Source organism: Hemicordylus capensis, chromosome 6, assembly GCF_027244095.1.
Source record: "Hemicordylus capensis ecotype Gifberg chromosome 6, rHemCap1.1.pri, whole genome shotgun sequence".
Taxonomy (NCBI): Eukaryota; Metazoa; Chordata; class Lepidosauria; order Squamata; family Cordylidae; genus Hemicordylus; species Hemicordylus capensis.
The window spans coordinates 41,301,672-41,325,062 of record NC_069662.1 but is presented as its reverse complement, the minus strand read 5'-3'; the positions used below and the strand labels follow the sequence as shown (position 1 = coordinate 41,325,062).

At 44.3% G+C, this 23,391-nt stretch overlaps 1 protein-coding gene across 1 annotated transcript in view; it reads right to left on the bottom strand.

Moving 5' to 3' along the window:
- SKAP1 (src kinase associated phosphoprotein 1) overlaps positions 1-23,391 on the bottom strand; it is a 435,964-nt gene that overhangs the window by 42,754 nt on the left and 369,819 nt on the right. The window contains exons 11-12 of the mRNA XM_053262673.1: positions 22,833-22,892; positions 17,970-18,079 (exon numbers count right to left, since the gene is read on the bottom strand). Coding sequence (XP_053118648.1) covers positions 17,970-18,079; positions 22,833-22,892 — 170 coding nt within the window. The remainder of the gene's footprint in view (positions 1-17,969; positions 18,080-22,832; positions 22,893-23,391) is intronic.

The window sequence follows — 23,391 nt, the reverse complement described above, 5'->3', positions numbered from 1 at the left end:
ACCTTCTGCATGTCATATTTTTGAACTCTGCAACCTAAACAAAACCATTTGCCTCCTATCATCCTCCTAGGAAATAATTGGTATTCTTCAGTACTTAGTAATGTTAAGAATATAGTAAATGCCTTACAATGCCAATTTAAATAGTGTACCACATTGAACCATCACCCCATTCCCCATAACTAACCTGGGCAGATTAGCAAAGTGTTTAGAACTTAATCTTTGTCTAATAAAGGCAGAGTTGGTTTTCACCAAGAGCTGCTTGTTATAAACCTGCCTTTGGAAAATGGAAGGAACGTCACATTTAAAGACACAAATTTCCCCGATAATATATTCGAATGGAAACGCACCGAATCCAGTACGACACGGGCATAACTAATAAATTTGCAATATTTCAGCCTCAACAGCCTACAACGGTTCGTTTTAAAGATTTATGTGGTAAAAAATTACTCGGCGATGAATAGAGTTTATTCTGTGCCGGATTGGAAGGTATAAGGAATTAAACTACTGTCTTTAACAGTGTATTTATTATTACCTCTGTCAAAGAACGAAGCCTTTAACAGCATCCGTGATAAATTTCAGCACAAAACAAACGGGGTGGGGGAACTGTACACATGCAAAAATGCACACATATACATTATATATAAATATTACATAACACACACAGAGGAAAATCCTATATATGTTTGTCTTGTTCTCTTTTGCATACAGAGTCAGATGGGTTCCTAGATCAAATACAGGGAAATTTTGGAGCTGGGAATGACTGAAATATAGTTCATTTATTATATTCTATATGGAATGGTGAAATTCTGGAATAAAGGATGGTCTTTTAAAATCACAGGATGCTTCTGAATATAAACAACAGATTGTGAGCGTAAGACCCAGAAAATATTATTGTGTCCATATGCTGCTGGGAGATATAGTAATGTAAGCTTGCCTCAGTGAGACTTATCAAGATATTGGGCACATTTTCATCCAGGTGAGACCAGCTATAGAACACCATTTCTGTATTTATCCTCTGAAGACAGGATAAAAGCTTGAGTGGAAGTCACAAGGATTACTTTACCAAAATCCTAATACTATACTTCAGCCCAGCAGACTTTCACACTTGGAGAGATGGAAACAGGATAGACCCAAAGGGTGTCCTTGGCAGGACTGGCCCAAGCCATTTTAATGCCCCAGGCAAAAAATCCAAATGCTACCTCTTGCCAATTCATATAGTAAACAATCACTGTAAATTTGTATTTAAACAATGAGCTCTTATGCAGCTCCTATTCATTTCAGCAAGATTTGCACAGGAAAATTTATCGGTGGGGCAGATCAGTCCATCTCCCACTATACCACCCCATCATGGAAACCACAATCCATTACCTGACTTTGCTTCATGGTGGGCTCCTCCACCTCCTGCCCCAGTGTGCATACCTCAAGATTGTTGAATGCAGGTTAGATTTAGTGGCCTTTAAGTCCTCTGCCGCAGTCACAATCAAGATCCTAAGAAGGTGCATTTCCCCCCAGCCTTCCAATGCCATCACATGGGTGAAGTGGGGATTTTAATCCCCATTAGTGGTTGAGTTACAAAACCAGGTGGTGGTGGTTCTTCCACATTAATTAACACAGAGCATGAGAGTCTGATCTTGTGTATTGTATAATTCAGTCCCCTTTGCCCACCCTTTAGACTACTGTCAGCTTTATATTCCAATATTAATTCTGGATTAAAAAAAGAGAGCAGGAACTGTACATAACTCTAAGGACATGTATTCTCAAGATCGCTCAATGCTTTTAAACAACCAGGGTATTCATAGCTAGGGGAGTTCAAGAATAGTAAAAGACAGATTTCCCACCCATCTCTCTCTCTGAATGTGCCCTTACGGGCAAGATGAAAGTTCAAGTCTGTTTCACTGATTCTGAGTACAGAACCAAGGATGCTAGTTATTCTGGATTAATTACTGCAGAAGGGAAGGGAAAGGAAGTGAAGGGATCTTGTACGTGTGGCATAAGATAACAGGGCCCATTCTCACTGACAGCATGTGGCAGCATGAGAATCTGGAAAGGGGGCAAGGGAAGCAACAATAACTTCTGAAAAGAGGTCACATATTTTTAAAAAGTCCAACTCAGTCTCCAATAACATGGCACAGGAAAAAATAAAATGTAGAGCAGTCTGGGTGAAAGAATGAAATGCACCTGGGATTTATATAGTTATATAATATGAATTTTGGAATGGCATGGCTATTGCATAGCAATGGATTATTATAGCAAATCACCAAATTTCACCCCCCACCCTTCTCTGCTTTGTAACCTTTCTGTTCTTTTACAGAACGATGTATAGAAAATTACGTGGGAGGAATGAATTGTCCGCGGGTTTGTTTCTGGATGGTTGGTTCTTGTCTGAGGGTGGAGATGGAGGGGATGTACGTGTTAGGGGAAGCTTTTTGAAGGGTGGGATACGAAGTGGGGAAATAGCCTTAAGCCTGAATTTGACCGGTATATGACCGTTGCCTTCTAGCTGACCTCAGATTCTATTCCCAGGCCTTTTCCGATTCTATAGTCTCCTGTCCCCATGGGGGTTATTAATGAAAGCAAAAATCACCCCCCCACACATCCCGTCACCACGATATGTATCCTTCGTCATTGCAATGCAGCTTGTTAAGAGTGGCAAGATGCCGGTGGGGTGGTGGGGGTAGTGGGGGGAAGGAATGATATGTGGGTTTAAGCACCACTGCAAAAATGGACTTAGTTGAAATTAAGGCTCGCAGCGTCATCTGGCTATTCTTCGGCTCACCCCCACCCCGCTGCATTCTCCTCCCCAGATTTAACACCCACCCAGCTTTTCCATCCTTGTACTCCCACAGAAAGACCACCAGATGTCACCCGCCTCCTCCTTTCACTCCAGGGTCTGCAGAAATAAAAACTGCACTTAAAGCAACAGACAGAATTAACCATGTTGGAATGTTTGGGATCTTGTTTTGTTTTTCCTTTAGGGATTGCTCCCTTAGGAGTTGCTAAGAGGGGAAGGGGAGAGAAGGAAATGTCGGTGTAATCATTATCCAAATGCAGAAATCACAGGCTGAGGAAGGAGCAGAGTAGAGGGAAGAGAACCTGTGTTCTGGTCAAACAGTGATACCCTTTAGATTATCCTGGAAACACAAGAATAGTTGAGGAAAGGACTAAACAACAACAGCTAAACTGTGATATAGCTGATTGCTCCAGCCCAGAAAACTGCAGGAGCAGCAGAAGGCTGTATATATATTGCTCCACCCACTGAGAAAGAGTGCCCAGTACAGAAGCTTTGGGATGCATGGGGATCCCTAGGGGAAAGGCATGTCGTTCACTGCTGTCTTCTACACAACCACTGAGCACAGATCCCCTCGTAGAAAACTCTGTATCCAGAACTGATGGTGTTTGCTGGATAGGATGCTTATGGGAGGTGCATCCGGTATTCTTAGGCATTAGTGGTGTTAAATCGATGCTAGGATTGAAAAAAATGAGGGCTGCTTTCGAGCCAGGGATGTAACAAGGCTGGAGTGGGCCCAGAGACAAAATTTTAAAATGGGCCCCTTGCTGATACACACACACACACACTTCACAATATATAGTCATGTGACTTGCCTCTTGTGACTTGCCTCTGGGGGCCCCCTTGAGGCGTGGGGGCCCCCAGGCAGCTGCCTCCCCTTGCCTAATAGTAGTTACGCCCCTGTTTCAAGCCACAGGGTATCTCAATCAGAAGCATTCAGTCTCAATCAAGGGACATTCATTGTACTCTACTGAATTTGTAGGGAGGGTCAAACCCATCTCCTTGACACAATTCCCCACACACAGGTTTCCCTTCCCACCACAGATCACCCAAGAAAATTCAAGCCAACATTCCAGGAAGCAGGAACAAATAACTTGTCTACCACACCAAAGGTGCCAGCAGAGCAGAAAGGTTCAGATGACTCAAGCAAGTGAGCCAAGCACCACCTTACAGGGACAGTACTGCTTCTCACATCACAGACGATCTGACTTGGGGAGAAAATTTTCCTTCCTGACCTCAAATATGCACTGGGCTCTGAGCATGGGCAAAACTATCAGGGCTATTGCACACATTACATGACAGCTAACCCTGGTATGCAACCCAGTATACATTTTGCAGAGAACTACAGCTCTTTGATTAGCACACCAATGTGATGTATATGTTTCTAAACAAGTGTTTGCATCATTCATATATTGAGGGTATTCTCACGATCACTGGAAAGCGGGCTAAGGGAGCTTAGCCCACTTTCCAGTCATTGTGAGAACCGGTGGTTCCCTGGTGGCTAGCCCACCAAAGCAGCCCTCCCCTTAGCCCAGGTTAGTGGAGTGAGCTAACTCTGCTAACCTCCTGTTCGTGTATTGCTGCACTGCAGCTCCGCACTGCGGCAACACACGAGGAGACTCTCAGGCTCGGGGGTCTCTTCCCCCCACGAGTGCATGGGGCATCCTGGAACTTCGGGGGGTGCCCAGCCCCCGATCCCCACAGCCCCCGCTGGCTCTGTGACGGATCTGGCAGTTGTGTGGGCGGCAGCCTTGATCATCTGCGGGGAGAGCGGGCTAAGCCTCATTAGACTTGACTCACTAGATTCTTAGGCATATGCTTAAAAATAACTTAGGTGAATACTCCTATTTGGGACCCACCAGCCATCCATTCCCCTCCATCCTGTCACGTTTCTGGTCTAAATTTCCCCTTTCCTGAAGCTGTTTTTCTGGTTTAAAATAGTTTTGCAGCTCAGTTACATGCATTTTCATGTAATCTGAAATTAGTTTCTTAGGCATGATGCTCACTGGAGTTATCTCTCACCCACCAACCTTTGAACTGGGCAGGTGTGGTAGAGTGGCTGAGTGATCTAAGGTTCTGGATTAAGGCTCCAGTCTCTTTGGGGGCATGGGATTGAATTTCATCACTGCCATCTGGAAATATTTTAGTGAATGGGATCATAGCACAGTGGTACAGCATCTGCTTTGCATGAAGAAGGTTCCAGGTTCAATCGCTGGCATTTCCAGGTAGGGCCAGAAAGAATTCCTGAGCCTGAAAACTTGGAGAGCTGCTGCCAGTCAATGTAGACAATACTGAATTTGCTGGACCAGTGGTCTGACTCAGTATAAGGCAGCTTCTATATTCCTAAGTGGTGGTGGGTAGAATCTCCTTTGGGTCCTTTCTATGAGGCTCTGATATTGCAAAGAACTTTTGACCCCAGGTTCTACAGAAATGAATACTAAATACCCAGCCCTTCTACAAGATTGTGGGAGTCTAGAATCCTAGAGTGCAAACTATCTGGTAAAGATGTAATATCATATCTGTACAGCACCTGGCACACTGTTGGTGCTAAATATACATTAAGGCGGTGGGGGGGGGAAGTAAAGTGTGTAGTTGAAGGGGGTAGTTCTTTAAAAAAGAAAGAAAGAGCAGGAACATCTGGCAACATGAGGACCAAGCACAACCGCCAACAGTGGTAAGGTTTGCTACAAGCCCTGAGCATCATTTAAAAGCACCTGAGGCTGCAAGCTGGCTCAAGTTGTTAAGCGTAACCACTGACTGCCCAGTTAATGGTGCTAGTGAGGCGCTCCAGAAGAGCATTATTGGTGGCGCCAGAGGTATGTTGCTCACTCAGAATCTCCAGCTTTGCTGTGCTTGATAAGATTGCCCAGGTTTTAATGCTGGAGCCATGGCAGTAAAAAGGGATGAACAATGTTATTTTTTTTTTTAAGCCTGGAGCTTGCAGAGCACATGACATCCTGTTACAGACCTCACAATGACCGTCAAACACCTGCAGGCTACACCTATCCTGGGGGCTGGCAGTGTAAGCCGGGACCTTGGAGACTATGCCAGGCGGCAGTGCCAGGAGCTGCTAGATCAAGGCTGGAATTTAAGAGAGACAAGCTTGTTATGCACAAAGAGGAAAGCCACCTTTCACCCCACCAACAGAAGAGGGGTGAGTTAGCAGATGTGCAAGACACAATATATAAGCCTTTTCTCTGATGCAGGGAGAGGGGAGGCAATTATGACAGCATGCTGCCCGTGTCTAGCAGAGGCAAAGAGTACAAGAAATTAGAAAGGTGTTACTTTTGCATTTGCCTTTTACAGAATGCTGCTCATATTCTCCAAGTGTGAAATTTGGAACTGGGTGCAGAATGCAGCATTCTGGACATCTCTGTTTTGGTTTTATTAAAAGATAGCAAGTTTCTAGTCCTTGAGGCTGCAAATATATGTTTGAAGTGCAAGGAATATCTGATCATTTTAGTTGCTGGAGAATGAGAAGCACTGAGATTGTAGAAATACATACACTTACACAGAAGCCAGCCTGCAACCCCAGCTCCTTTAACTGAAAATGCCAGGGATGGAAGCAGGGGCCCTGCCCCTGCATCATGGTCCTTTGTTTTGGGACCTTCTTCCATGGAGCATGTAATTCTGCCCTGTCCTACCTTTTCAAAGGCCAAGGCATCCTGATACCTAAATAAAGAACTGAAATAAGGTTGTAGCCCTTTATTGATGTACCCTGGTCCCTCATCAAAAGCCACCTTGAAGCACAAGGCCTTATGCTGCTTTTTGAAAGGTGCTCATTCCTCAAAGGGAGTGGGTATCATAGCTGTAGCACAGCCAAGAGGCCATTTCTACCCACACTTTGCTGTCAGAACCAGCTGTGTGGGTAGGATTGTGAAGAGGGTGCTCTCCATCTGTCTGAGACAACTTTCAACTTTGAGTCAGCCTATTGGTCCACCTAGCTCGGTAGTCTACACACAGTGGCAGTGGCTTCTGTGCCTCTACCTGGAGATACCAGGATTCGGGGACTAAACCTAAGGCCTCCTGAGGGCAAAGCATGTGCTCTACCACAGAACTAGATCCCTTCCCTTGCACTATGACCCTGCTGGTTAATGACAGAAGGTGGGAGAGAAATCCAGTGTGCTTTAGCCAATGTAGGTTTGATGTTCATGATAGACAATTTTAGCATTGAGTAATATGAGATAACGAGAAGATGTAGGAGGAAGCGGCAGCCCTGCCTCTTAAGCATGTTGGGCCCAACCTGTTTAAATTGATATATTTACCCACGTGGAAGTGCAACTACATTTGCTTGCTATGATTATCAGTATACTCCTCTCTGTCTCTGAGTTTATTCACACGATGGGAGAAAATCGGGCTAGCAGAGGCCTCTGAAACCTCTTTAACGCAAGGGTTCAGCCGTGAACAGCACAAAGACAGACATGACAGAGACTTAAATTCCTTTGAGCGTGTGCAGACTGCATTTTTGTGGTACCTGAACACTGCTTTAGATGGTACATGATGGTAAACATGTTTTGTCACATTCATGCTTTATATTTTTATGTGTACAAAGAAAAAATCTTGTGTGCGCACCTAAAAAATAAAATAGGGAGAAGTGGCCCTGAGCAAGCCCACCTCAACATCAGGTGTTAGAGAATGTAGCTTCTAGAAGGTTTGGCTTCCATGAAGGTTCGAGATCAGGTCTTACCATTTCACAAAATTAGATGCTTGAGGAGGACAGCTGGTCTTGTGGTAGCAAGCATGAATTGTCCCCTTTGGTAAGCAGGGTCTGCCCTGGTTTGCGTTTGGATTGGGTGAACATTCACATGTGAACACTGTAAGATATTCCCTTGAGGGGATGGGGCCATAGCCCAGTGGTAGAGCATCTGTTTGCATGCAGAAGGTCCCAGGTTCAATCCCTGGCAGCATCTTCAGCTAGAGCTGGGAGAGACTCCTGCCTGAAACCTTAGAGAGCCACTGCCAGTCTAATGGTCTGACTCCATATAAGGCAGCTTCCTATCTTCCTATAACTCAACAATAAGACTATTAAGAGGCCCTTGTTTTATTTCAGTCTGTTGCAGACCTTGTATCTTGGCCTTCAGAGTAATGCCAGTCCAAACCTTTCCTCCCTTTTGCCTCACATGACTTTGAAGATCAGCTCACATGGGTCCTTTTCCCTAGGTTAACATGAGTGGGTTTAGAGTAGTTCAACCAGTCTTGTGAGCAAATCAACACACATGCCCCAAAGTCACAAATCAACACATCCTGATTCACATTACATGTTTGCATTCTCAGATTCAAACATTACGCCCCCGGATGTCTGAATTTCTTTCAAAGGGTTTGAGTTCCAGCAACATACCTATGAAGAATTGCTGCTGGGTTTAGTAAAGAGAAAAACATGAGACTGGAAACCACGGAAACCTAGGACACACTCAGAAATTATGCTTAAATTGGTTTTGCATTTCTTGCATATATCAATCAAATTCAAAACCTTCATTGACTGGAACATACCCTGGAATGATTGGCACACTGTTTTCTACCTCACATTAACAGCACCAAGTGTTGTTACACATTCCACACAGAATTAAAATGAAATGAACTTCAGCAAACTTTCAGAACATAAACATTTAAATTAAATTAAATCATGCTTTTAGAATCTGACTTTGAGGAATACTTTACAAAAGCCCTAAATCATATGTCCTGTTGATTTCCTTTAAGACAAAAAAAAAAAAAAAAAAAGTACCTGTTTGCCAATTTAATTCTTTTATACCTTGTTTCCATCCCCACCCCACCTGTCTAAACAGCACACTACACGCTCATAATTGGAAACACTGAAAAATGCAATTAGAATAATATAAAGTATCATTTCTGTAATCAAATTCAAGCTGGAGAATCGCTTTCTAAATTTCAGACTAGCCAACATATATGCTTAAAGCTGTTTCATACACTAGGTTTTTAGGTATACATCTAAGATTTCTGTAAATTTATCTAAAAATGTAAAGTGTGAATGTGACACACCAATGTTTGAAAACACTTATCACACAGGTGCATTAATCAGAGAGCTGGAATTGAATGAATGAAAGACAGACAATATGTTATATGCACATGTATGTAACAGTAGCCTGACACGATGGCCCATTTTAAATAGGAAGAGCAGAGGCATATCTAGAGAAAACAGAGCCTAGGGCAAGCACTGAAATTGCGCCCCCTGTCCAAACATCTGACACCCATCTTTCAGATAACTTTACCATAATATCAGCTGAAAAATACAAGTCAAGCTCGTTAATCTTTTAATCTTTCAAAAACTATTTAGCAGTGGATGTAGCCAGACCAAAAAATGCTGGAAAACTACAAATTTCAGTATGCTGGGGCTCATGAAATATCCACATACTATGTGGAGGTATACTTGGAAAACTAAACAGAAGTGCCTATCTAATTCTCTACTGTGCATTGTAGCATCACTATTACATAAGTTTTAAAAATAAATGGAGAATTTGACTTTTCCCAGATACTCTGAAAATAATTAAAGGATATGCAGAGTAAACTGTCACTGCTTGGAATATATTCTAGTCTTTCAGAAAGACAGTTAAAATGAGAGAAAGAGAGCAAGAAACTCCCAGTGGGGCTTAATACTAAGGATTTCATACTGATTCAAAGACAAACTCAACATTAATAGCCATATTATTAAGACATCACATTTAACTCATTTATCACAAGAAGCAAAAGAAGAGCAAATGAATACAATCCTAGCTCATAAGCTTCAGCTCAGTATTCACAAGCCCTGATTCTCTGTACATAGTGCCAATCTGAATATGTGTACAGTGACTTATATTATATTAAATTTTTTTAATTTTTTAAACCTGTAACCCCTTTGGGGGGCTTCCTAAGGGCTGTGAGGGGGTCTGCAAAGGTTCCCCCTCTCCTCACTGGCCTCTAGGGCCTCACAGGGACCATTTGAGCATGTGCGGTGGCCATTTTTAAAAATAACTTTTAAAAAAATGGCCGCTGAAAACAAGATGGCTGCCACACATGCTCAAATGGCCTCTGCGAGTCCTGGCATGGCCTAGGACCTCACAGAGGCTATTTGAGCATGCACAGTGGCCATTTTGTTTTTGGTGGCCGTTAAAAATTTTTTTTAAATTTTTTTTCAAAAATGGCGCCCCCCTTCAAGTGGCGCCCGGGGCACGTGCCCTGCCTGCCCCACCCTAGATACGCCCCTGAGGAAGAGCTACTTATGGTATATCTGGAGTGGAGAAATGGCAGGTGAGGGAAATTGCGCACATTCACATTCTTACACTTCTCCACTCCCTATTGCTTCCCTCCCAAAGCAACTTTTCCTGCTAAAAAAATGGGGCCAGCAAGCTACTATAACATGAGTTTATGTATAAGGTATAGTTTGGCCCTAAGATTCCGAATGAAGTGGTGAAAATATCCCAACTAATGCATACAGAACCCGTGTTTCTCCAGTAGAACCCAGCTCTTTAAAGGATTTGAGATTGTCTATCAATTTTTGAATGTGACAACACTGAATGTGATTTTGCATTCCAGTACTGGCTATAAGCCTATACTTGACTGGGATTACCTATGGTGCTTGGAAGGCAGAACCTACCTTCCATTAAATATTATCTTAGGGTAAATATATAAGGTTTGTGCTGCCAGTTCCCCTTGCCCCATAGCAAGACTAGATGAGTTTTTTCTGCTTGTTGTTGAATCCTAGCCAGCTAAGCCCCCACCCCACCCCAAAATCACATCTCCCCATGGCTGATGCACAAAATGTCAGACAGGACCTTAGCAGCAGACGGCGTGCATTCCAAACAACACCAGATGGATTTTTATATTAGCTACTATTTCATGTTCAAGGCACAGCGATCGCGCTGCTTAAAAAGGGCGGGGGGAAGCCAGCCAGCCTCTGAGCTGCTGCCATGCTTGCTTCGGCGAGATTAATTCTGCAAAATTAATTGGGACAAGATTGAAAAGGAAATTAAAATGCAGCTGAGTGAACAGGCTTTTCAAACACCTTTTTCTCTCCCTCTCCCGTCTTCCCCCACTTTTCAACTCTCCCCACCCCCACCCTGCCAAGCTTTACTCAGTCTCAGTTTCTCGGGTGGTCATAGGTGAGTTCTGTTTCCATGCAAAGAAATTGATGGAAGCAGGGGCGTAGCTAGGGAAGAGGGGGCCCGTGTTCATCCCTCTCTCTGGCGGCCCCTCAGATTGAGGGAGACAATGGAGAAAATAGGAAGGGATGGAGCTGGAGGGCCCTCAGGAGCTGGGGGCCCGTGTGCTTTGAACTCTTTCGCTCACTTATAGCTACGCCCCTGGATGGAAGGAAGACACACAGGACCAACTGGTTACATGTGAGGAAGAAGTTGCACTGGATCTGCCATATCAGCATGAGAAATATTTTTTGTTCGAGGGTTAATCTATGTAGATAAATTAGTGGTTTTAAGCCTAAACAAGAAGCCCCTTGTTAACATCGCTTAATTATTTGAAAGGCTGGTGATTCTGTCGATGCCCTGGTGGGAACCTGGAACAGGGAACTCATCAGGGCAGTAGACATGATTGCTCCTAAGCGTCCCTTCCGACCTGCTGCAAAAATGGCCCCTTGGTATACTGAGGAGTTGTGGGGGCTGAAGCAGCGGGGGCTGAAGCGGTTTGGTAGGCGACTAGAGCGCAAGTGGAGGAGAACTCAGTTCGAATCTGATAGGATACACCATGTCAACCATTTGAAGAGTTATGCGGTTACGGTGCGTGTGGCAAAAAAGAGCTTTTGGTCTGCGCGCATTGCGGCTGCAGGTTTGCGCTCAGCAGAGCTATCCCGGGTTGTGAGGAGTTTGATTTCTGCTCCTTCTACTTCAAATCAGTCCCTGGGGTCATTCTGCTGTGATGCCTTTAATGGGTTTTTTGCAAACAAGATCTCCTGTATTCGGGCTGACTTGGACTCCACTGTTTTTGCAGGGTCTATGGAGGAGGTGTCCAGCAATCTCTCTTGCAGTATTAGATTGGATCAGTTTCAATCTGTGACTCCTGAGGATGTGGACAAGCTTCTTGGGGCTGTGAGGCCTACCACCTGTTCTCTAGATCCTTGCCCGACTTGGCTGCTTCTATCTAGCAGGGAGATTGTTGGAGATGGCCTAGTTAATATCATAAATGCATCACTGAGGGAGGGTAGGGTGCCCCCTTGTTGGAAGGAGGGATTGATTAGACCACTCCTAAAGAAGCCTTCTTTGGATCCCTTAGTGATGGACAGTTACAGGCCAATCTCCAATCTCCCTTGGTTGGGAAAGGTGATTGAGAGGGTGGTGGCTGACCAGCTCCAGGCAGTCTTGGAGGAAACTGATTATCTAGACCCATTTCAAACTGGTTTTAGGGCTGGCTATGGGGTTGAGACAGCCTTGGTCGGCCTGATGGATGACCTTTACCGGGGAATCGACAGAGGGAGTGTGACTATGCTGGTTCTTCTGGATCTCTCGGCGGCGTTCGATACCATCGACCATGGTATCCTTCTGGATCGCCTGGGGTAGTTGGGGATAGGAGGCACTGCTTTGCAGTGGTTCCGCTCCTATCTCTCGGGTAGATTCCAGATGGTGGAGCTTGGTGACGGTTGCTCCTCAAAACGGAGTCCCCCAGGGCTCCATTCTGTCACCAATGCTTTTCAATATTTACATGAAACCGCTGGGTGAGGTCATCAGGAGATTTGGTGCAGGGTGTTATCAGTATGCTGATGACACCCAAATCTACTTCTCCTTTTCATCTTCAGGAAATGGCACTCATTCTCTAAATGCCTGCCTACAGGCCGTAATGGGCTGGATGAGGGAGAACAAATTGAAGCTGAATCCAAGCAAGACAGAGGTGCTCATTGTGGGGGCTCAGAATCTGAGGGATGAGTTAGATTTTCCTGTGCTGGATGGGGTTACACTCCCCCAGAAGGAGCAGGTACGCAGCTTGGGAGTACTCCTGGACCCAGGCCTCACCGTGGTATCTCAGGTGGAGGCCATGGCCAGGAGTTCTTTCTATCAGCTTTGACTGATTCGACAGCTGCGTCCATTCCTTGGAGAGGATGACCTCAAAACAGTGGTGCATCAGCTGGTAACCTCCCAGCTTGACTACTGCAATGCGCTCTACGTGGGGCTGCCTTTGTACGTAGTCCGGAAACTTCAGTTAGTTCAGAATGTGGCAGCCAGATTGGTCTCTGGGGCAACCCGGAGAGACCATATTATGCCTGTTTTGAAACAGCTACACTGGCTGCTGATACGTTTCCGGGCAAAATACAAAGTGCTGGTTATTACCTTTAAAGCCCTGAATGGCTTAGGTCCGAGTTATCTAAGAGAGCGCCTTCTTTTACATGATCCCCACTGCACGTTAAGGTCATCTGAGGAGGTCCGTCTCCAGTTGCCACCAGTTCGTCTGGTGGCGACGAAGAGGCAGGCCTTCTCTGTAGCTGCTCCTGGGCTATGGAATGCACTCCCGGCAGAAATTCGTAATCTGAGATCATTGCTGTCCTTCAAGAGAGCCCTTAAAACGTACTTATTTGGCATGGTCTTCCAGAGTTTTAAGTGATTAATTGTTTTAAACTGTTTTAAAATTGTTGCCCAGATTTTCAGGGCTTTTAGCTGTTTTATTGGTTTTATTGTGTTTTAATAGTTTGATTTTAATTGTTAATTTGTTTTTAATTGTTTTTATCATGTTGTGAACCGCCCTGAGCTGTATCGGAAGGGCGGTATATAAATCTAATAAATAAAATAAAATAAAATAAAATAAAATAAACTATTCTGTATTACCAGTAGATTCAAAATGCTGCCCAGTGGTGCACCTAGGTAATTTTGGAGCCTGGATCTAAAGGCCTTTGGAGCCCCTCCCCCATGCTGTAAATTAAGCTTCATTTTTTAACACATAGGTTCTTGAGGGCACAAACCACACCACCCAGGACAGAGTAAAGATGATTGGGGGCTCCCAGGGTGTCTGGAGACCCTGGACTTCGGCCCCGTAGTCCAGGAGTAAGAGCGCCTCTGATGCTGCCACCAAGCACCTTCCTCATGATTGAAGGCTGCATCACACTTCACAGGAAAAGATGGCTTCCAAAGTAGGTCCACCACATATTTTCTGTAAAGTCTGAAGATGAGGGCCCAGGAGTTTCAGCCAATTGAAGCACCCAGGCAAATGTTCCCTATGTGTTTGCATATAAGCATCTCCCCTGCAAACATTACAGAAAATACATGATCAACATGCTGTAGAAATATGGAGACCTTTCTTTTCTGTATTTACGTCTCCCCAGACATAAATATCATAGACTCATTCCTCTGGGAAGTTTTCCTGCACAAGCTTCCTTGCAGTGGAAAAGAAAGTGGCATAGGACACTGTTGTGCTTTTTTCACAGCTCACATTCATTGCAACCTACACAAGAATTTCCCAGATGAATGTGCCCTATGGCAAAGGTATATACTTTTATTTATTTATTTTTCAAATTTGTATACTGCCCCAAACTTCCAGCTCTACTCAAATTACTACTCTTCTCAAATTAAAAATAAAAACCTTAACATAATTTAAACACAGCCCAGTTTAAAAGCTTGGGTGAAAAAATAAGTCTTTAGATAAGATATTAGGACCGCTTTAATGTGTAAGTACATAGGAACATAGAGAGCTGCCATAAACTGAGTCAGACCATAGGTCCATCTAGCTCAGTATTGTCTCCACAGACTGGCAGCTGCTTCTCCCAGCCCTATCTTGGAGATGCTGCCAGGGAGGGAACTTGGAACCTTCTGCTCTCCCCAGAGCGGCTCCATCCCCTACTAAGTCAAATACCTTACAGTGCTCACATTTCTAGTCTCCCATTCATATGCAACCAGTGTGCACCCTGCTTAGATAAGGAGACACGTCATGCTTGCTGCCACAAGACCAGCTCTCTTCTTCACAGCGGTGAGGCTGATCAGGCAGCATTTCGCTTCCCTTGTGTGACCCTTTGCCTCCCTCTAGCCCTCCAAGGGGATCCTGGAGAACATCCAGAGGTTGTTCTCCATTAAGTAAAATAACTTTTTAAGTTCTTATTTACTATTATGTAAAATAACTTATTTTACATTAAGTAAAATAACTTAAAACAAAGATCTTACCAACTGCATTTCAATGTTAAAACATCATTGTCAGTGCTCTATCTCAAACATGTTTTAGCACTGAGAATGTTGTTTTAACATTGAAACATGATTTTTTAACATTGAAATACAAATATATATATATTTTTACTCCCCCACCCCCACCCCAATGGTGATCTACTAGACTGCTAGCCAGGCCGCTTTCCAGATTACCTGCTCAACAGTGGCAAAATGCTTTGGTTTCAGCAAATTGCATTCAAAATGTAAAGAACAAAGCACCCAGCAGGGGGAACAGTCTCGCGAAAACTAACAACCAGAAAATACAGCAACCTTTTTACGCCGGACATACAAAGTTATAGCAATAAATCGCAGCGATTAAATCCGAAACAAGACAGTGGAAATGTGAACAGCACCCTGCTGTCAGTGTAGGGACTGCAGTGTCACAACACAGGAAGTGTGGAAGCACACTTCGGAGATATGTCATGACCCTGTTGCAGGGTCTAATCTGGAAAGTGCCCAGGCCTGCCAATTTAACCTCTAAGGGCCAAACTAGACTTTGGAGGCAACCACGTTTGTTAAAAAATGTGCTTGCTGAATTTGCCTATAAAGCCAAAGTTAACAGGATCTACTTTTTATACCAGAAGGAATGTGAAAAGGAGGAGAAACTTACCACCTCTCTCAGCTTACCTCACCATGCTTCACTGCTTTAAAGCAGGTAAATGCAGCAAGGTAAGGTGGGCACCAGCCTCTCCCTTGCATTCCTTCTGATATATGAAGCAGACACTCCCCGTACTTTAGAGACAAATAGGGCAAACACGTGTTTAACAAACACGAGGTTAACGCAAATGGCTGATTTGGCCCCAAAGGCATGGAGAAGGGGGTATTAAGTGTGGGTTCCTAGCAGTCAGGATCCAGCAAGGCCAGAAGACCAAACTCTGGGCTTCAAGGGCTCCACTAGGCTGCAGCATAAGCTTGCCTGAGCACGCAGTTTGTTTGTTTGTTTATTTGATTGTTATACCGCCCTTCCAAAAATGGCTCAGGGCAGTTTACACAGAGAAATAATAAATAAATAAGATGGCTCCCTGTCCCCAAAGGGCTCACAACCTAAAAAGAAACATAGAATAGACACCACCAACAGTCACTGGAAGTACTGTGCTGGGGGTGGATAGGGCCAGTTACTCTCTCCCCCCCTGCTAAATAAAAGACAGTCACCACGTTAAACGGTGCCTCTTTGCCAAGTTAGCAGTTGGCTGTTGCCACTGGCCAGACCTGGCCAACCGGGTCCTATAAAACCCTAGGCACAGAGCTTGGTCCTCAGTCTGAAGAATCTGTCTCTGGTGTGGAGATACTGCCGAAGCTCCTGCTTCCTTTCCTGGATGATCTGCCTTGGTTCTTGAGCCTTATCTGACTTTACACGCCTGCTTCTGGCCCACTTGGATTGACAGCCAGCTACCCCAAGTCCTTGAACCCAGCTGCCTGGAGGCCTGAACCCGTCAGGGAGGCCTAACATCAACAGCTAATTTCTTCACCTGCATGTCTGTGGCAGAGAACTGACTCGCCACACTTCCTCACACTCCATTTCTGTGCTCCCACCCCCACCCGCGCCTGCATCACACCTGACCAAGCAACCCAATTATCCTTGCAATTCTTGAGTGATTACACACGTGCTCAGCCTATTACCGAGACTAATTCTGCTGTGAAGCATTATAACATGAAGAGAAGGAAGAGTTTCTAACAGCAAATTTCTGAGTTGGTGAGGGAGACAATGGGGGCTCAAACAAAGAGTGGAGAAGGAAGGGTGATTACTCAGAAAACCAGGATTTTTAGACTTTCTAGCTTCAGGGAACCTTTCCACATTGACTTGTCTGCTGAAGAACCACTGAATGCTTTCAATGGAAATCTTCTTGGTCATACAAGTTTCTGGGAAATGTTGAGGATATACATTCAGCTCATGCAAGGTGCTGGGTGCTTTCCAGACTAGACCCTACAACGGGGTCAGGACGAATCTCGGAAGTGTGCTTCCTGAGTCATGACACCGCAGTCCTTACGCGGACAGCAGGGTGCCTTTCACATTTCCAATGCCTTGTCGCGAATTTAATCGCTGCGATATAGAACAAGGACATTGTATATCCAGCGTGAAAAAGTTGCTGTTTTTTCAGGTTGTTAGTTGCTGAGAGACTGCTCCCCCTGCTGTTTATGTTTCGAATGCAACTTGCCTGAATGGAGGCATTTTGCCGCTGACGAGCAGCTAGTCTGGAAAGTGCCCTGGCCAGCCTGTTAGGCCTCAACGGATGTTTTTGCACGCATTGAGAGCGCAAACTTGAGAACATTCTTCTCCCTCAGAATTCATGCCAAACAACAGCCAATCATACCATCCATTAATTGTATTAACCTGCATGCCTCTCATGCATACCTGCATGTGGTGAGGTGCATAGAAAGCACTTCATCACACACATTCAACCCTCCACTCCTGCCTCATTCCCCAAACAACTCCAATACAGGAATGTACACTGAGAGACTTTTAAAAGAAAGCAGTGACAGACAGACACACTGACGAAAATAACTCAAAGCAGTCCCACTGAAATTAAAAGGACACGTTAAGAATGTCTTAATGTGTCCTTTTAATTTCAAAGGGACTATGGGACTACTCTGATAAATTTACCTCAGTATGAGCTCCAGCAAGACTGTTCCCTTCTCGCTAAAGAAATTACCATTATGTTAACCTTTGGTTTAGCTTTATTTTAGTCTTTGGAAGTTGTGTACTTCCACTCCCCTACACTGGATAATTCACTCATTCAGAAATTTGAACTAACACACAGCATCCTTATGAAGCAAATTTACCAAACCCCGCTCTCCACAGCTACGCCAAAAACCCGTATACTGCATTTATTATGGGCAGACACAATATCACACTATTGTCATTGAAAGTGTTTTGGAAAAGCATCACAGAAAAACTGAAATGTGGTTGGAACACAACTTGGTTGATTAAGCAGAACAGCCCAATTTTTACCATCCTTACCCTCAATTTTGGGATGCCTCCAAGTTTACACCTCTTTCCACTGGAGGGGTAGAACTCTTAGACACAAAACCATGGTGGTAAAACAGAATATTATGTGTACCTTGCTGATGATGTATATCAAATCTCCCCGCTGAAAAGATAGTTCATCTGGCTGGCTACCAGAACAGTCCCATAGACCTTGGTAGTAATTTGCATAACTTCTTTTGAAGCCTTTGAGAGAGAGAGTGGGGGATGTTAGGAAAAGATTATTCAAATTTTGGACACTTCTCCAAAATATGCTGCCCCTGGGCCCTAACCTCACTGGCTTCAACTCCTGGTGGCAGTGAGGGGGCGGGTGAGTGCCTCCAATGGGGCAGTTTATAAATATGCGTATTGCACACAAGTTTCCTAGAGCAACAAGAACCCTTCTGGAGCAGTGTGGTCAGTTTTAGATTACCTAAATAAGCAAAGGACAACTTATGGAAATAGATAACAGCAAATTAGAAAATCACACCATCTGAGAAGCTCTTCTCCTGCCCTACAACAAGGGCAGAGGGGGGAGCACGGCTAAGGCTGGTGCTCTTTGGCCAAAAGGGAGATGTGGGGGACTAGTACATGATGCCAACTTTCATGGAGTGCAGGGCTATCTGCACTTTCTGTTATAGAAGCCAAACCCCAGGCCAAGGTAACACCAATTTTGCAACCGGAAGAAACCATACAAGATGGCAGGTATGTGACCATTTTACATAATTTATTCAGCTTCTATTAACTAGAAGGAGAAGGATCAAAGAGCTTCGCAGAACACTGAATTGTTACCTTCCCTCCCTTCCCTGGCTACTGCAAATCCTGGTCAGTCCTTTCCATCTTGGCATCTGAAGTTGATGTCTATGAACAGGCGCTCAGAATGAGCACTTCTGTCCCTTCCTCACTTCATGGCTATAAAGGACACAAACAGTCTATGGATCAAATCCTGACTGTCTCTGTGTTCACCCCTCACCCTATGCTTCAGGCAGGCTGTCCACTTACCTCTTTGTCTTTCCTTTTCTTTATTTATCTGATTAAATTTTGCTCAATGTTTCCAATGTTTCAAAAATATTTTTACACTTGTAAACACTTACAAAACTTTTGGGAATGGGGAGGCAGTTGGCTTTGTGACTGAAACAAGGATTGGCCAATTGATAATAAACAGCCCTTGTCTGGAAAGGAGAGAGGGTAGCTAGCTTCATGACTGACACAAGAGTTAGCCAATAAGCACTGTGTAAATCCAGCTACTAACGGAATTAGAAGAATAGGTTTCCCTTGAGCCTGATCTGGGTGAGAAGGCTATAAAAGTAAGGTTGTGCTGTGGAGTTGGTGTCGACTCCTGGCAACCACAGAACCATGTGGTTTTCTTTGGTAGAATTCAGGAGGGGTTTACCATTGCCATCTCATCCCCATAGTCTGGGGAAACATACGTTTATTTAAATGGCAGTGTGTATGCTTCCATGTGGGCTCTCAAGGGTACCTTTACACTTAATAAAAACTAGAAACCTGCTTTAAAGAAAAATTAAACATTTTCCAGGTTAGTGAATTGTGTATCTGATACCTACAGCCATATTTTATCAGTTAGTTGTATCACAAGAGACTTTCATCATCCATTTCAGTGGCAGAATTTCCTTGGGACAGATGTTCCTTGGGACAGCTTCTTTGGCTCAAGAGACTGAGCCCAGTCCCTCTTCCCAGTTGCCCTCTTTTGCTCTAAATTTAGGGCAAAGTTATCCCTTTGCCACTAATAGGATCTTGGCTATGATGCAGAAAAGAATGCACACATGACTGGGAGCTGTTGGTAGAGCAACCCTTTTGAACTGAGATTAAGGGACCTCACAACAATAACCTCTCCGGATTAATATGGCCAGTTTTAGATTACCTAAATATGGAAGGGGCATTTGTGGACACAGATAATGGCAGAGCAGGGAGAACGCAAGTCTCCACAACGGTACATGAGAAGAAAGTAGGTCTGCTTCTTTCATGTGAGATATTGAAAAGGGAATGGGGGTGAGACACAAACCTGGGAAGAGAGTAAAGGAGCTCATGTAGAAAATTAAAAAATTGCTCAGGGCTCAGAACTTCTGATCTAAAGAGAAGCAAAATTGAGCTTATCACTAGGCAACTGTAAATGGGTAGATTCAGAAATAACACTTCCTCCTGCTTAAAAATCTAATCTCTCCTGCTCCCACCAAATTTGCTTCTGTTCTGGTCAGCTTCATCTTATTTGAGGCTTTCCCTGAGAGGCTGAAGTTGGTTCTTAGTTCCTAGTTTGTTATCTAGACACAGAGCTACCTGAGCATCTTGAATAAAGAGCTGATTTTACAGTGTTCCTGTTTTCAGTGCTAGCATTTGGCCTTGGAACATATGAAGCAATAATATAAAATGGATCATTTCTGAGCATGTGAAGAGTAAACAACAGTGTATTCCCACACATCTTAGGCTAGGAGGCATAACTTCTTGATAACAGAAGCTCTGTTTTTGATACTTTTGGCATACTTGAGCCCCAGTATCTCTGTTAGAATTTAACTGCACTTGCGGATCTTCTAAAGCACCATCTATACTTCCCCTAATGACTCGGTACAGCAGTCAGACATTTATCCCAGCCCCTTCTCCAGCATTCACAGAAGCTGGGGATGCGAGTCCCACTTTAGTGGCTTTGATGAACCATCGTTAACTTGCATGCATTGCTGTTTCCTGTGCTGAGTGCAAAAGGTAACACCCAGAATATGCAGGAAACCCAAAGCGGCTCCACCTATGTGCTTCTTTCCTGAACTGGGTCCAGAAGCTCCAGCTTCTGGAGAGAAGCAGGTGGGCTGGTGAGGGTGGTGGGTGGAACAGGGCTGAACCAGGAAACAGGCTTTCCGCTCCATTCCCATGTGGCCTGAATTCTCAAGGAAAAAGCAAAAGGTAGGAATGAAGGCTTGCTGCACATTCTTGAGCGACAGGCTGTCTATGAGGGGTGGCTGGAGGCAGCAGTGACTGAGAAACCCAACTTTCCAGTCACCAGACAGACCTTCCCTGTTCTCCCTTCCTCTTGGCACCAGCAACTTTGACTCTCCTTCCGTTTTGCCTTTGGTTCTTCAGTGGCTCTCCACCATCACCACCTTTTTTTTTTTTTGGTCCTGAGTCCTTCCTCTTTTGCTGTCCTCCCTCTCTGGCTGCCCTTCTTTTGCCTGAGTTTTATGAGCCTGGCTCCTTCTCAAAGGCTTTTGGGCACATGTTTCCGGAATAAGGAGGGGTGGGGAGAGGAGAAGGAAGCTTCAAAGCATTCTCACTTGGGGGGGGGGGCAACAGGATGTAAAATCAGGCAGCCTTATGGAAGGGAACACCCTTGCTATGTCAAGCTTAATGCACGATAGATTTAGGGAAGAAGGAATGCCATGCACTATATACCTTCTATGTTTAAATTCTGTACTATGACAAGCTAGTTTCCTCTCTCAGAATGAGGAAATCCTGGATCTATTCAATTTGCTTAATTTGGTCTGATTGCCAAGGAAATCCCCCCCCCCTTCCTTAAGATTGGACGGTTTGTGCTTTGCTTATTAGAGAAACATAAGAGGTGGCTATTTCAGGGCATCCACTTTGGACTGGCTGATAGGGAACAATGCAAAGCATTAAATGCCCACCATTATCACTCCATGGTTATACAGCTGTCCTATTGGAAAAAGGGACTTGCTTTTCCTGGGATATTTCTGGTACTCTTGACTATACAAGTCAAACAGTAAAGCACTGATCTGGGATTGTGGCTATGCTGCTGTTTGGCTGTGCGTTTAGATTATATTCTTGCTTCAGTGCAAGAACTTCAAGATAGGCCTGTCAACCAGTTAAAGGTCTGTTCTAGATGATTAATGATCTGGCTTTTCGTTGATTGATCAAAAGTAAACATATTTGCATACTGTCAAAATCGCAACATAGGTGTTCTTTTGAAGATTTTGGAGGAAAGGCACAGTTGATCTCAAGTGTGAGATAACTTACGCTTTGATAAGCAAAACTAGTACTCATTGTACTCAAAGGCTACCATCACCCTTTCCTTTTGAATCAAATTTGGGAGAATGGAGCATTCCCTGTTAGAATAACACATCACAGTCCAAAAGGCCTTCAGAAAATAAACACGCTCAAGGGGCATCAATTTTGTAGGCTTTAAAGTTTCATTAAGACTGTTTTTAACCTTAGTTGCCTATGGTTCTTATTGTTAGAAGGAAATCAAAAGAAACCTGGCTAAGGACCATTTCACACAGTATGCTCATTCTCACAATCAAAAGCTCAGTAGGAGGAGCGTCCATCCAGGCTCCAAGCCTTGTGCATGCTCCTGAGAGACGGTTATGTGTCAGCAAAAATCGAGGTAGGAGGGGAAAGCAATTGTGTGCTAGCCACGATCTGGGTAGGATGGCTCAGGATGTGCATTTCCTCCACCCTCGAGACAATGCTGGGTACATAATGTGGCCGCCATCCTACCTAGATGGCATGGCAGCTAGAAGACAATCACTTCCCCCTCCTCAATTTCTGCTGACACCGACCATTTATCGGGAACGTGCATGGGGCTTGGAGGCTGGCTGGCTGCTCCTCCTATCCAGCTTTTGGTCATGAGAACCAGGCTATTCTGTGACAACAAGCAGAGGTTTGCCACCAAGTATACACCCAACAAAGGCCACCTAATGGCACAGCGGGGAAATGACTTGATTAGTAGGCCAGAGGTTGCTGGTTCGAATACCCGCTGGTATGTTTCCCAGACTATGGGAAACACCTATATCGGGCAGCAGCGATATAGGAAGATGCTGAAAGGCATCACCTCATACTGCGCCTCCTGTATTCTACCAAAGATAAGTCACATGATTCTGTGGTCGCCAGGAGTTGACACTGACTCGACGGCACACTTTACTCCTATAAATTGAAATGTGTAATGCAGCCCTGGATGGGCATTTGAATTTGGGTTCAAACTCAGCTGCAGACTGTTTACCTGTCTTATCTGTACTTCCACCATTTTCGTCATCTTCAGCCAGCAAGTCAAGATCCTCATCTGAGATAAGAAATAAAATCAACCCAGTCAGTGACTTCTAGGAAGCTAATTGTGCCACATTACAATCTGGATTTGGAAAGTAAGTAAGGACTAAAAATAATAATGGACACAAATACAAATGCCAATGGTTCTCCAATCAATCATCATTTAAAAACAAAAATTACTTTAAGGAACATCAAGGTCAGGCAGCTTGCAGTCTGCTTATTCACACAGCTCCTGTTCAAACCCATTTGCTCTTTTAAAGAGCATCAGAAGCAATTTGGGCCAGGGTTCTGCCCTACAATCTACAACAAGAATTAGGCATAAGAACAGGTTTTCAGTTCCATATCTGGGGTGTTTGGGGGCTCAGGGAAAGTCAGGCTTATTTCCTCCCCTTGTCTCCAGCTCCCTGCAGCTCCCTGACACTCCCGGATGTCCCTAGTGCTGGTTTTACCTCCTGCACTGATGTCACTGTGTTCACTGCTACAACTCTTATGTTCATATAGCCCTTAATTATGTG